The sequence below is a fragment of the Rhizophagus irregularis genome, chromosome 4, assembly GCF_026210795.1.
Source record: "Rhizophagus irregularis chromosome 4, complete sequence".
NCBI classification, from domain to species: domain Eukaryota; kingdom Fungi; phylum Glomeromycota; class Glomeromycetes; order Glomerales; family Glomeraceae; genus Rhizophagus; species Rhizophagus irregularis.
In genome coordinates, this window is record NC_089432.1 from 5,669,586 (window position 1) to 5,685,117 (window position 15,532).

At 28.8% G+C, this 15,532-nt stretch overlaps 4 protein-coding genes across 4 annotated transcripts; 2 read left to right on the forward strand and 2 right to left on the reverse strand.

The window, feature by feature from the left end:
• Positions 1-609: 609 nt before the first annotated feature.
• Positions 610-1,176, reverse strand: OCT59_024513 (uncharacterized protein; the record flags this gene model as incomplete). The annotated part of the gene is made up of 2 exons (XM_066135481.1): positions 610-747; positions 1,027-1,176. The coding sequence occupies 2 exons, from the start codon at positions 1,174-1,176 to the stop codon at positions 610-612; spliced, it is 288 nt and encodes a 95-aa protein (XP_065991496.1).
• Positions 1,177-2,276: 1,100 nt separating this feature from the next.
• On the forward strand, positions 2,277-2,600 carry OCT59_024514 (uncharacterized protein; the record flags this gene model as incomplete). The annotated part of the gene is made up of 1 exon (XM_066135482.1): positions 2,277-2,600. The coding sequence occupies one exon, from the start codon at positions 2,277-2,279 to the stop codon at positions 2,598-2,600; it is 324 nt and encodes a 107-aa protein (XP_065991497.1).
• A 6,282-nt stretch (positions 2,601-8,882) lies between these two features.
• Positions 8,883-13,516, reverse strand: OCT59_024515 (uncharacterized protein). Its single transcript, XM_025325454.2, has 14 exons — positions 12,958-13,516; positions 12,728-12,886; positions 12,218-12,635; positions 12,003-12,142; positions 11,657-11,924; positions 11,412-11,574; positions 11,203-11,344; positions 10,997-11,138; positions 10,743-10,931; positions 10,460-10,663; positions 10,227-10,388; positions 9,880-10,153; positions 9,666-9,787; positions 8,883-9,589 (listed from the first exon to the last, which is right to left on the reverse strand). The coding sequence occupies exons 1-14, from the start codon at positions 13,104-13,106 to the stop codon at positions 9,107-9,109; spliced, it is 3,015 nt and encodes a 1,004-aa protein (XP_025181185.1). The 5' UTR covers positions 13,107-13,516; the 3' UTR covers positions 8,883-9,106.
• A 335-nt stretch (positions 13,517-13,851) lies between these two features.
• OCT59_024516 (uncharacterized protein) lies at positions 13,852-15,125 on the forward strand. Its single transcript, XM_025316188.2, has 2 exons — positions 13,852-14,633; positions 14,701-15,125. The coding sequence occupies exons 1-2, from the start codon at positions 13,958-13,960 to the stop codon at positions 14,931-14,933; spliced, it is 909 nt and encodes a 302-aa protein (XP_025181186.1). The 5' UTR covers positions 13,852-13,957; the 3' UTR covers positions 14,934-15,125.
• The last annotated feature ends 407 nt before the right edge of the window (positions 15,126-15,532 follow it).

Here is a 15,532-nt window from a genome sequence, read left to right on the forward strand (position 1 = left end):
TGAATTTTAATGTTTTTTGCACTGTTAAACGTTTCATTGTAGTTTAAGTTATATTTATCATTAAGTGTTTTTAAGATTGATTTCATTTTGATCTAATTGATATTTAGAAAAAGAAAAATTAGAGAAAGTATTATGAAATAATAAAAATTAGCAACAAACAGATATATTAGTAGAAAATTCAGTATAAATTTGTGGTGCCAAAAATGTTAGTTATTGAAATTAGTAATTATAAAGTTAGTATACGAATTTGCGTTGAAATTAGTAAAAAATTAGTAATTATAAAGTTAGTATACGAATTTGTGTTGAAATTAGTAAAAAATTAGTAATTATAAAGTTAGTATACGAATTTGCGTTAAATTAGTAAAAAATTAGTAATTATAAAGTTAGTATACAAATTTGTGTTAAAATTAGTAAAAAATTAGTAATTATAAAGTTAGTATACGAATTTGCATTAAATTAATAAAAAATTAGTAATTCGTAAAAGTTAGTATATAAATTGTGTTAAATTAGAATTGTGTTAAATTAATAAAAATTTGTAAATTGTCGTAAAAGATGAAATTAGTATTGAAATCAGTTGCAAAAATTAGTATCAAATATGATTGTCAAAACTCAACAAACCCTTGCTTCTCTTTCGTTAGGCTCTTCGGGTGATTCTTCAGTTGCATTCGATTTGGAATCCATCAAGTCGTCATCAACATCTTCGTCTTTATCGTCATCGTCACTTATTTGGACTACGCTTCTTTTGCCCTGGCTTTTTTGGAAAGATGCTTGGATTCGATATCATTGATCTCACTTGTTCTGATTTTTCTTTTTAATTCTTCATTTTCTGTACCGAATGCATCGTTAATTTCCATAAGCGTACTGAAATTCTCTTTTAAGCTTTTTAATTCCTTAGAAATATCTACGTTTGTTTTCTCTAACTTCGTGTTTTTATTACACAAATTGGTTATTATTGCACGTAATTTATGATTTTCTAAAATTTATTAACCAAATTCGGAAACAAACAAACTTTCAATGTAAAGCAACCAAAACAGCAACCAATTTTAGCAATTTTGTTATAATTATACCAGTTTCCAAAGATGGATTATCATTATCAAGGTCTAAATTATGGCGAAGTTCCTTTTGCTTTTCTAAATAGGAATCTGGAACCTTGAAATTTTTATATTGTTCTTTCATATGCTGAACTTTTGATTTTGAAGTAACGGTCAATTTGCTAGTGGTAGCAGGCGCAGGAGTAGTTTCGTTGCTAGTGGTGGCATCAGGAGGAATTTCAGAAGCGCTTTTGCTAGTGGTGGTTGCGGTGGCAGCAGGAGTAATTTTAGACGGATATTTATAAACTTTGGTAATTTTTTTTTTTCTTGTTGGAACATGGTGAAAGTAAAAAATTAAGAGAAAGAGAAAGAAAAGAGAGATGAGAGAAAAAATTCAAAATTTAAACTTTTATAGCTTAAAATCAGTCGAATTAAGCTTTTTTCTTATAAGCTTAATTACAATCAAATTATCATGATATTGTATTTACCGTCGATTTCTTAAAAAATTTTTAACAATTAAATTTATCCTTTAAATGATTAAATGATCTTTTTTATTCTTTTGATTATACGACGAATTTCTTATATTGTTCTTTAAAAAAGGATCTAATTTAACTCCTATGTATTACTTAGATTATATGGCGAATTTTTTATATTGTTCTTTAAAAAATAATTTTAATTGAATAATTGAAAACATATTATGGCGATTTATAATGTGAAATTGAATTTGTTCGATTTGTAGCGCAGCAGGAATTTACTTTTTAAAAAGAATTAAATTGACATTATTTAAAAATATATTGAGATAAATATTGTAAATTTTTATTTCATAAAATGAGTAGACGAAAGAGATCAGTTTCTGCTTTACTTAGCAATGATGAAGAATCAATTACAGCTCGCTCTTCTCGTAAAAGTAGAGCGATCTCTAGAGCAATTGATGAAGAATCTGAAAAATCTACTTCGATTATACATACACATGACAGAAGAATGGTTTCTTGCAATTGTTCTAAATGTAACAGAAAAATAGTAGATATTCGTACAAAATTGAACCATGAGGCTGATCGAGATTCGGATGATGACCAAGATTCAGAAGTTGTTCAAGATTATAGTAATCCTTTACCATCATCATTTGAAGATTATAGTAATCCTTTACCATCATCATCTAAAGATTATAGTAATCTTTTACCAGAAGACCCAGTATCGTCTGACGAAGATTCAGATAATAATTGGAACGTAATTTAACGAATGAAAATGGAGGAAATAGACGACTTATCAACTGATTTACTTTGTCGACAACATTTGAGAAGATACGCAAATCAACAAGCAACAATTACCGAAGAAGAAATTCCTCCAGAATTATTCATAACTGATGAAGAATCAAGCGAAACTGATGAAGAATCGAATGAAACTGACGAAGAATCAAATGAAAGTGAAATCAATAACGGCAATAATAATGATTATGAGTATACTGAAATTTTGAGAATTATGCCCCACCTGTTTATGAGCAATTTCAAGATCGAATTAGTCCAGACACAAATGCCAATAGACAATTTTTGTGGATTTTGCTGTGGATAATGAGCTTTCGCAAAAGATTTAATATTCCAGAAACAGCAACAGAAGCGCTTATTCAATTCATAAAGCTGTTATTGATAGAAATTGGCGGTTTTAATTTTGAAGAATTTCCTGGCTTTTTATACTTAGCAAGAAATGTTCTTGGGCTAAAAGATCAATATCATAACTTTGCGGCATGTCTGAAATGCCACAAATTATATAATAAAAAGGAAGTAGAAGAATTTCAGCAAAATAAAAATCTTACAGTTATGAAGTGTAGTCATGTCGAATTTCCTAATTCAACATCCAGGAGATTAAAATAATGCCAGACGCCTTTAGCAGAAAGATTAACGTTATTACATGGCCGTATTAAAATTCGATCTGAGAAGATATTTCCATTTACTAGTATCAGAAATTAATTAGCATCAATGTATTGCCAGCCGGGATTTGAAAAAAATTTACGTCACTGGTCTGAACACAAACGATTTGACAATATTTTAACTGATATCTATGACGGTCAGGTCTGGAAAAATTTTAAAGAAACAAGCAATGAAAATTCGGCGAAATTTTTTCGAACTGAAGTGGCTGATTCTAATCTTGGTTTAATGTTGAATCTTGATTGGTTTCAACCATATGATGGTGTTATCCATAGTACCGGAGTAATATATGCCGCAATTTGTAATCTACCACAGGATATGCGGTTTAAACGTGAAAATATGTTGGTTCTTGGTTTGTTGCCCAGTCTAAACGAAGTGAGTCTCCACTAAATTAACCATTATTTGGCGTCAATTGTCAACGAATTAGTGTTACTTTGGGACGGAGTGACGTTTAATAACACTTTTGAGTACCAAGAACCAAGAAAAATTTGAGCGGCACTGATACTTGTTTTGTGTGACATTTCCATGGCAAGAAAAATATGTGGGCATATTTCAGTCCTTTCATCATGTTATAGATGTGAGAAGAAAGCAAATTACGAAAATCATAAATATAATTTCGCTGGAATGGATAATATGAGTGAATGGTTCATCAATCGAAATTCAGCACAATTTTGCGAGAATGCCCTTGGATGGCGTCGCTGCAATTCAAATGCTGCAAGGAATCACTTTGTAAAAACTACTGGCGTAAGGTGGTCTGAATTGCTGAGATTGCCATATTTCGACCCAATTCAGTTTTTATCAATTGATTCAATGCACTGCCTATTCTTAGGTATTGCAAAGTGGATTGTTAAGCGGATTTGGGTTGATGAAAATATATTAAAACCGGAAACTCTAAAAGAAATTCAAAAGAAAATGAATCAATTCCAAGTACCAGCTGACATAGGTAGGATCCCGGGAAAGGTGAAATATGGCGAAGGTTTTGCGAATTTTACAGCCGATCAGTGGCGAATATTTTTTAACATTTATGCCACAGTGTCACTTTGAAAACACCTTCCTGGCATAGATAAGAAGATTATTACACGTTTTGTAAGAATTTGCTCGATTTTGGTAGAACGAATTGTTCAATCCAATTTAATGGATGAAGCTCACCAAAATTGGTTGAAATTGTAAAAATAATTGAGCAAAATTACGGTCAAGATATGATAACTCCGAACCTTCACCTTTCGCTCCATTTATACGAATGTGCAAAAGATTTTGAGCCTCTTTACGCTTTTTGGTGTTTTTCGTTCGAGCGCATAAATGGCATACTAGGTAAGATGCTGACATTTAAAAATATCCTTTTTCTTCTAAAATTAATTTTAAATTACATTCCTTTATTTATTTTTTAGGTTCTTTGCCTAATAGCCATTGGAAAATTGAACCAGAGCTCATGTGCCGAATTATGAACGATAAACAAATTAATAATATTGTTAGTTCTGGAATAGTTGATACAAAAGGTCTCGATATACTTGATACCAGACCTTCAGTCAGTTCAATTTCAGAACTCGACGAATTTACTTCAGTTGAAATGGAGCGATATTTGCTATACTCGCAAAATATTAAAGAATCTCTGATTGCTGGATGCGAAGCATTTCCAGGAGAAATGCTAGGCCCTTCCTTGGAAAAAGTTATAATGTCAAGTGAAATGCTTGACATAATGGTAGATTATTATAATGCGACCTACCCAGCAAATAACTTCTGAAAACCATTTGAAGAAGGACCCAAAGATTCAATTATTATTCGTGTCAGAATGAATCAATTCGGAAGATGCAGAATTAGTTCTGAAATATTCGGCTCAAAAATGTCGTCTCGTCATGTAAAAAGTTCATTTGTTACGGCAAAATTTATAACGATTGACAATGATGTTGACGTTTACCCTGGTCAAGTTCAATATTATTTTATTCATACAGTTGACCTTCCGAATGGTCCTGCTGAGCATTTTTTGGCTTATGTCCGATGGTATAAACATGCAGGCTCTAGAAATATTCGATATTATTTCAGTAGTGATAATGACATTAATACTTGTAATGTTGAGCTATGGTGTGCCAAATTTTATCAAGAGTCACGTGACTGTATTATTCTGATTCATCATATTTTTAGTCGATTTATTCCAATAAATTACCAAATTTCAGATCAAAGGAATGCAAGAGAGTATTTAGCCGTAAATCAAATAAATAGAAAATACTATATTCGCTAATAGATTCTTATTTGTCAATTTATAGATTAAAACTGGATTTATTATGATTTATTCGGATTTATTAGTATTTGATCGAGTTTGGGAGGATAAGAATTAACTTTAACAATTTTATCATATGCTAATTTTAAATTAAATGTCAAATTTATTATGATTTATTATATTTATTATAATTTATCCAGATTTATTGGGTTTGGGAGGATAAGAATTAACTTTAATTAAAGTTCAAATGCCGAAAATGCCGAAATTAGGCTGAAACTCGGTCTTAATTTTGGCCAAAATTAAAATTCAGCCGAAATTAATGATTTTATCATATGCTAATTTTAAATTAAATGTCAAATTTTTATTGCCATAAATCAGAAATGCCGAATTGTGTAAATTGTCTGATTGTTATAAATCGGAAATGCCGAATTGTGTAAATTTTCTGATTGTTATAAATCGGAAATGCCGAATTGTGTAAATTTTCTGAATTTTAGCTGAATTTAGTTTGATTTTCAGCTGATTTATCACATGTCTGATTTGCCTTATTTCGACTAGTGGAAGTAAATATCAACAAATAATAATTCTATTTCAAACCTTATTATTTTTAAAAAATTTTGTTATATTTTATCAGCATTAATATTTTACATTTAAATTTCTTGTAAAGTATTATTAATTAAGTAATATAACTGATGATTTTCAAATTCCATTATATCATGTATTACAAATTTTCCTTTAATCTTACTATTTATAGGATATGGCTAAAGTGAAGCTAATGTAGCTCAAAAAATTTTCTGGATTTCCTTGATGTGGCATGTATGATAAAATATTTACCTGTGGCGTTCAGCTGGCTTAACATTGAGCTGTGATTGAGCTTAAAGAGTCCTTCGTGAGTATGGCGAGTGCTCGCATAAGCTACACAGCTGCAAAAAACTGGTCCTGCTATATCACAGTGACACTATTATGACGGCTGAGTTATAGTGGTAAATATTTTCCTGCTATGTGCTATCAGAAGAATCCAGTACAAAATTTTTTGAGCCACTGCAGTCCTACCCCACTTTAGCTGTACTCTATTTATAGTAGTTCTACTAAAAAATTGTTATTATTATTAGTATTAAGGTAAAAAGAGTTAAAGAAACAGTAAAAGGAGTAAAAGAAACATGGATATTATCGTTAGTATTAAAGTACAAGTAAAAAGGAATAAAGAAAACATAGATAGTATTGTTAGTATTACGACATAAAGAATTGAATTTAAATAAAAATAAAAAATAAAAGTAAAAAATTTGTTTAGTGATATAATTAATACAATTATTATATATAATATATATATCTGATTATAGTTTTGAAGTAGAAAAAAATTGCAATTCTAAATTTTTTTTCTTTAATAAGTTTTGCAAAATTCTGAAATATATTAAAAAAAAACATGTATATAAAAAGTCTTCTTTTCTATATAAATCTATTTGTAATTTTGAATTTATTTATCTTTGACTTAGATTAGAGTTCTGAACAAGTTGACCAAATTCAGGTAACCTGACAGATTGACTTGAATTTATCAGGTCAGGTTTAGCAATTGCAATTCAGTATCAATTCTGGTTATAACATTAATATAATCTAAATGACCTGTTGACCTGAAACTATGATTTTATATAAGTAAATTATGGTATTATAATTCACTTTTTATATTGATTTTATATATAAAAAGTGAATTGCGGTATCAGAATTCACTTTTTTATATTGATTTTATATATAAAAAGTGAATTGCAGTATCAGAATTTACTTTTTTATATTGATTTTATATAAAAAAAGTTAGTTACAATATTGTGATTTACCTTTTTATACAATTTTAATATAAAAAAGTGAATTGCAATATTTTTAAAAAAAATGTTTTGCACCATTTTTTTTTGATATTTTAATAAAAATCCCAAAAATTTTCAGGTTTCAGTTCAGGTCAGATCAAACAGATAATCTGATATAACTTGACCTGACCTGACCTGAAAAAAATTTCAGGTCAGGTTTATTAATTAATCTGACTTGACCTGACCCATTCAGAACTCTAATTTAGATTATAGAATAATTTAACTCATTATTTTACTTTATTTTCAAAATTATTAATTTCAGAATTTATTAGATTAGGATATTTTAAAACCAAATATAAATTATAAAAATCAAGCTATAGTTTTTGAATATTTTTACCATGTTTTCTTAAAATAAAATTAACAATAGGAAAATGTTGTAAAACCTTTTTCTTATCAGGTCCTGTTAATGAAATCCAATTCTATTTATTATTATTTGATCTTGATTTAAAAAATTCAAAATGAATTTTAATTAATTTTATGGTTTATTTAATTCAATTTTTATTTTTTATTCAAATTCCTTTTTTTTTTAAATAAATTATTAAAAAAATATTTTATTATTAATGCATCTGAAATGCATAATAATAGATATAACTTATTTAAAATATAATTTTTTTTATTTAATAACTGAAAATAATGATGGTTTTTTTTAATTTATTAGAATTTTACAATTAGAATAAAATTAATTTAATAAAAATTATTTTTAATAAGTTTACATTTACATTTTATATTTTTATTAATTGGCTAATATAAATTCATATTCCAGTAATTACTTGCTTTACAATTACAATATAAATAAAAATATTTTGAATTTGGAATACTTAATTCCATTATATTATACATAAATTTTATTAACCAATATATATTATTAACAGAAATCCTATTTTCTTGAAAATCTTGAAGTTGATATTTAAATAGATTTCCAATTTTAACCAATATTTCATATCTTTTTTTACCTATATAAAGATAAATACTAATTTACTATTTAATAATAAATACTCTAAAAAATTTATAAAATTTAATACTACTATATTGATGGTCTGGTTTTAATACTTCATTTTTTTTATTTAATAAACAAAGAGTTATCATTACAGTTTACAGTCCACATTTCTTTCATCTTCACTAAACTTCAAATAAATTGTATTTGAAGAATTGGCAAGTTTGATCTGCTTCAAATAGGAATAAATATTCTAGGAAAATTTTTAATAAATCAATAAATACTATTACCAATTTTTTATTATCAATCATGATTCCAATAGGATTATCTTAATATTTGTTATTATTATTAAGTATGGGTTGTTAATTTTAAAGATGCTTGCCAAAACTATTTTTTTAAAATTTTAGTATAGTCAAAATTCAATCTGAAACTATTTTTTTAATAAAATTAGTTGCTTAAACTGTTTTTCCTTTTGTTTTGCTTGATAAATAATTAGTTTTACTTTTATTTTTTAATAAAGTTTGAACTATACTCTATTAATTCTTAAAAAAAAATTTTAAAATAATAGGATTGTAATACTACTTATTATTGTCTACTGGTACTGGTATTTCTTATTTTTATTTATAATAAACAAATAATTATATGGACCAAAAATAAGTATCTTGTTATGGACTTGGAATATTTAAGTTTTTGATGCCTCATTATAACAGAACTTAAATATCTCTTATACAATTTATAAAGTTCCAAAAGTAACATAATAACTTGGTTATATTGATGTTCACTGAACTATATTTCTTATAAATATGGGTATGTAGGATAAAGAATTTCTAAACTCTTTGCAAACTCTAATGTGAATTATAAAATTAATATTCAAATAATAAAAATTTGTTTACAAAAACTGGAAAATTAAAATATTAATTCTATTTTAAAATATATGATAATTTTATTTTCGATAGCTTTGTAAAACCATAGAATAAAAAAACTAATATCAAAATAATTTAATTGATTCAATTAAAATTCGATTAACATATTCTTAACAAGCATCTGATAAAAACAGTTTATTTAAGGCTAACTATTCAATTAAAAATTTTGAAAATTTTAACACTAAATTTGTATAGTTTATTTTTAAAAATATGACCCGAAATGACCGCTCATTCATCCATATCAGCATTGTCATCATCATTAGCTTCTTTATCATTGGCTTCTTCATCAGCTGCATTATCATCGTTGGCTTCCTCATCATCATCATCATTGGCATCATCATCATCATTGGCATCATCATCATCATTGGCTTCATCGGCATCATTGGCTTCATCATCATCGTCATCATCGGCTTCATCGGCATCATTGACATCATCATCATCTTCCTCCCTGCTTACTATATCATCTTTAGGCTTTTTTAACTTTGAATGTTCGGTTTCCTTCTTTCTTCGTTGTTTCCCACATTGTCCATCATATTCATTATCTAACATATCTAGGTCAACATTTGGATGTATGGCCAATATCATTTGACCAGATCGTCCAGTAGGTGGTTGTTCGTCAACAGGTTCAGTGTATTGTTGATCATCAGATTCTTCAGGACCAATTTCATCATCTTCAAATGACTTGTCAGCAATTGGTAACAACCAAGCATCCTATATTTTAATGTAAAAGATTAGTAATTGTATTACTTATATTAAATCGCTAAGAAATTGAGCAATAATATATCACCTTGATCAATTGTTTCACTACTTTCTTAAATTTTGTTTCTTCGGCTTCAATTGATTCTTCGCTTACAAAATCGTTTTCATGTTCTTCCAAGTACCATTGAATTAATTCATCTTCGCCACACGCTAATTTAATCGATTACAAATAAAATTATGAATAAATAAATACAATAATATACTCAAATAAGTAGCCGGATGGTAAAAAAAAATAAACTCACATCTTTCTATTTTTAATTTAGATATAATCTTATCTCGAATCTTTGTAAAATCTTCGTACGAAATTGTATTTTCCGAGCGCCTCGAACGTCGTGAAGTTGATTGATTTGAATTCGAGCCACCATCGTCATCTACTTCCATTGTATCATCATTTTGCTGACGTACATCATCGTTCTGAGCTTCATCGTCATCATCTAATAATAAATCATCATGATATACGTGAATTATAGATTGCTGTAAAAGATTACACGCTTCATTTACGTAGTCCGGTATTATCTAAGAATTAGCATAATTCGTTAAAATATTTATTATCAAATCAAGAAATATTATTATGAAATTTTTGCCTTACCTCATTACTACAATGAGCTTTTGCAATAGCCTCAGATAAACGTATCATACTTTCTAGTTGACGAACTGTAATTCGATAAGAACTTCTACCAGCACCGGTTGCATCGTCTTGCCGAAGATCTCTATATTTCTCAGCAAACAATTTTGCGGCTTCTGAAGTAATCTTTTAATAACACATCACATTATTTAATTTATTGTAATTAATATTATTTTCGGTTAGAAGAGTTTACAAACCTTTGGTTTGAAGGTTCGTGCATAACGTATATATCTTTGAAGTTTGGCGGTATCAAAATATGGATTTATGTTATCATCTCCGCGTCGATGGGTTCCAACTATGTAATCCGCAATCATCTTGTCTACATCCGGTTTACATTCATCAAGTACAACAAAGAATAAATCAAATCTAGACATTATAGGTGCTGACATAGAAATATTTCTCTAAAAAATGATAAACATATATATTTATTTATTTATTTATTTATTTCAACGAATGAATTTACAATGCTTGCAAACTTACTCTTAGCGTTAATTTCTTATTGTAACGTCCATCTCTAGGATTAGCGGCTGCCAATATAGAAGTTCGAGCGTTCAAAGTTGCATGGATACCAGCTTTTGCAATAGTAATCGTTTGCTGCTCCATTGCTTCATGAATAGCAACTTGATCAGGTATGTCCATCTTATCGAATTCATCTATAGCGCATATTCCCTGTTTAATTTAAAGCTACTTGAGTTTATAAATTTGTAACTTTAAGGTAAACACTCGTTAATTACATTATCTGCCAACATCAAAGCACCGGCTTCAATGGTAAAATCACCAGATTCTTCATCTTTAACGACAGCAGCAGTTAAACCGGCTGCAGAAGCGGATTTACCCGACGTGAACACCGAACGAGGGTTCATCACACAGGCATATCTGTACAATAGAAATAATGAATATACAAAATTATAACGATATGGGCTCAATAAATAATACTTACTTGAGAAATTGACTTTTACTAGTACTAGGATCTCCAACAATACACACGTTGATATCTCCCCTTAATTTAATTCCTTCTGGAGTAATTTTGTGGACACCTCCCAAAAGTTGAAGAAGAATCCCCTTTTTTACAATTTCGTGCCCTAAGGTATAAAAATTGTATTAATTTCATATAAGTTATTAATAAAAGTTTAGGCTTTGGCGACGTACCAAAAATTGATGGAGATATGCTCTTCACTAATTTTTCAAAGATATTTTCATCTCGGCTCATCTCAATTAATTCGTTCTTTTCGTCTTCCGTAAGTAACGAAAGGAATGCTTTCTGATCTTCTTCAACATTTTCATATTCTGAACTTCCAAGTGTCTTACCAATCTGTTTTTTTTTTTTGGATTTGAAATCAATATTGTGATAAAAAATCATTCATTATTAAACATTAAAGCCCCTTTTGTTTTACCTTTTCATTCTCAGTATGCACAGTACATGCCATGAAGGATATTTTGTATGATAAATCCCTAGCACCAAGAGCCTTTAACCCGGTAACTCCTTCGCGAGCTAGACCATCAGCAGTACGATTGCTACGATTATCACGTGATACCTCCGCACCAGCACCTGGAATACCAAGTTGATTGATATCCGGGATAACAAGAGGAGTACCCACGAATATACACTTATTACCGGGTTTTGCTTTTTCGACCATTTCTTGCCGAACGATTACTTCGAGACTTGAATTTATATTTATAAAATTCATGATAAATATTAAGACGGCACTATTTAATATTTTTATTTTAATTGCAACTCACGTTCGAGGCATACATCCAGTTGGTATTTCGTTAGGATTTTCTTGTATACGAATTCGTTGCCAGTCTGTAAAAACGGAATGGTCACTATCGAGAACCCACGCAGTACGATTGTTACAAGTGGGAGTTTGGCACAAGGGAGGCTACAAGAAATCAATGTTTGTAAACGATTAATATTGTACATAATAAGATAAGTTACGAAGAATTCTCATATGTACTTCAGTATATCTAAATTGTTGTTCCACGTTAGGTACGTCAATTTTACATTCTTGACAAGTAAATTTTCCAAAAAGTAATTCCGGTCGCACTTCACTAGTTCTTGTTACAGTGCCGCTGATACTCATAAGACATCCAATTCTTTCAGTTTTTATCTCTCTGATATGTTGTATAGCTGGCATACTATGAAAAGCTACTAAATAATCAAGAGCATAAGATCTTTCTAAACTCTCTCGTGCTGACTCATCTTCATCTAAATTATCCATCTTTTTTCTTTTTTTATCAACTGTATCGAGGATCTCGGTGTCATCCTGATCCATGTCAAAATTATTTTCATTCTTATTATTTGAAGTTTTGTCTTCCTTTGGAAAATATTTATTAATAAGAATTTCAACTGCCTTACGAAGGTATGGTTCAATTCTTTCAATTTTTAGAAAAAATAAGATTTAATATTAATATACAAATTAATTTTAAATCAACAAGAAATAACCGTCTACATAAATATTAAATACCTATAATACTGATATAAGATTGCTTGCCATAATGAATTGGTTTCTTCCCAATTAAAAATGTCATAAAAATTTACGTAAAATACGTGTTTATCTTCATTCACCATAATTTCTAATTGTTTAAGATATGGATTAAAGCCTGGTTCAGTCGTGTTCTTGTAACTACAAATATTAACCCACAAGTTAGAATATTCTTAGTTTTTTTTCGAATACCTGAAAAATAAAACACATACTTTTCAATAAACTCGATAAATAAATATCCGAATTCTGAAGCAAATTCATCTTTTGCTTTCTGTATTCCTTCAAATAACTTTTTTTGTTTACGAACACCTTTTTTTGCAGAGACTTCCTCAGCTTCGCCGTTTCTATCAACTTCTATCATATTTTTGTGAAAGAATGAACAATAAGGAAATACACGAGAAATTACAAATTTTCAATTTTTAAGGAGACGCGCATTTTCTATACTATCTTGGCAGTCCTATAAGTCCGATATTGTCCCTATTGGATTGTCATTTCAAATAAAACGTGTCAAGTCACAAAAATAGTATATGAACAGGAGATATTAAGTATACAAAGATTTATAAACGATTATCAATTTTTTCGCGTTTATGGCGTAGCATTATTTTAATGTAATCTAGGCTTAACTAGCCGATCAAATCTTCCCGTCAAAAAATAATATAAATTTTTTTCTGAATAAATACTGGCTGTGCCGCTTCGCCCTTCGGTTCCGATTTTATCAATTCAACCGAAATATTTTCCGGAAATATTTCAGAATTTAATTTTTTTAACGTTCGTAAAAGATTCATTATTAAAAAATTCATATTTAATGTGAAAACGCAATCACTACTAAAAAAAATTCACTCATTTGACCTAATTGATCTGCGATCTATTATTATTTATTGATTATCAAATTTACTAAAATTTTCGTGAACTTAATAATCGGTTTGTTTTAAAATATCTAATCGATCTATATAAAGAAAGCGGAAATCCAAAAATAGATTACCAAAGCCTATCTTTTGAATTTGTGCGACTAACCTCGATTGATAAAGCCTCTTTCATTTAGATTTATAGGCTGAATAACTTCAAAAATTTCATTTATTAAATTTTTACGCCGTCTCGTTCCTTATTTTTTTCTTTTTTCTTTTTTAACACTTTTAGAATTTTATAAATTGATTTTATTTAATTTGTTTTTTTTAAAGACTTTTTAATAAACACGATATTAAAACGTATGAAATGGCGCATTCTCAAGGGTATAACGCTAGCGGTCAATTTCTAGAAGAAGCTTCTGCAATTGATCAAGGAATTAAGAAAATTCAAGATAATATCGGACGTATTCAAATGTTGCAAACATATATTATAGTTAGTACCTCAGACCAGCAAGCAGATACACATAGAAAAGAACGTGAAGGTCTCATGACTGAAACAAAGAATTTATTATTTGAGTTAAAGGATCGAATTAAAAAAATCCAATATGAAAATGCTCGATTACCTAAAAATGATCTCAACTTAAACATTCGTAAACAAAGACATGAAGTTCTCCATGAAAAGTTTACCAACGTACTTGAAGAATATCGAAACGTTGAGGATGAATATATGAGACACCAAAAAGATCGAATGGCCCGTCAATACAGGGTGGTTAATCCTGAAGCGAATCAACAAGAAATAGATGATTATTTGGCCAATCCTTCTGGTCAATCAGTATTTCAACAAGCAGTAATACGCACCGGTGAAGCTAAAGCCGCGTTAGCAGAAGTTCAAAAACGACATGGAGATATTAAACAAATTGAACAAACCATTTCAGAGTTAGCATCTCTTTTTAGTGAAATGCAATTGCAGGTAGAAGAACAAGATCCTGTATTAGCATCTGTTGAGGAAGATGTGACTGAAACTCTGGTAAAAATTGAAAAAGGTAATATATTTTTTTAATATTGAATTTATGAGAATTTAAATTTTAATTAAACCTTTTATAAAAATAGCCGGCGATGCACTGACTCACGCAAATAAAGACGCAATAAAAGCTAGGAAGAAAAAGTGGATTTTACTTGGAATCATATCTTTTATTGTTTTTATTATAGTAGTTATAATCATTTTTCAATTCAGGCATAAGTCTTCTGATTCTAGTGCACCACCTGCTACAACTACAACTATAACTGCTACATCTAATACGCTTGCCACACCTACACCTACATCTACCTTATCACCACCTTAACAGATTAAAATTATATAATTATGTGTAAGATAATGTAATTAATAATTATGTATCGTTAAATTATTAAGTTTATCTATAGCTTATATATATTTTTGTATATACTATAAATGAACAATTTATAAATATTATTATAATTAAAATATTGTAAATTTCTTTTATTCATGGATAAAGTCATCATTTTATTTGCATGCTAAATTTATAGTGTCCGAATATGCAATTTCTCTTTTAACTGTCTTATTGATGACTAAAGTTACATTTTCGATGGGTTAATTTCAAAATATTTCCAATCCTTTTTTTGAAAGTTATACGCAATGAATATTAGAAGAGAGTACTAGTTACTATAAATATTTACTAATGTTACCCGTTATGTAAATGAAGTCCGGAGAAAAGATCTTAAACTAATTAAGATTATTGTGCAATGACGGGAACCAATCAACATCGACTCAATTGTCGGAAGTTAAAAACTTTATACAAGCTTCATTTTCATTGTCTTTTAAAATTAAATCATTTAAAACGATCTCATCTTATATATAAAAATAAATCAAATAGCCATGAATAATTTAATTAAGATAAATTATTAGGATTCAGTTCTGGGGAAA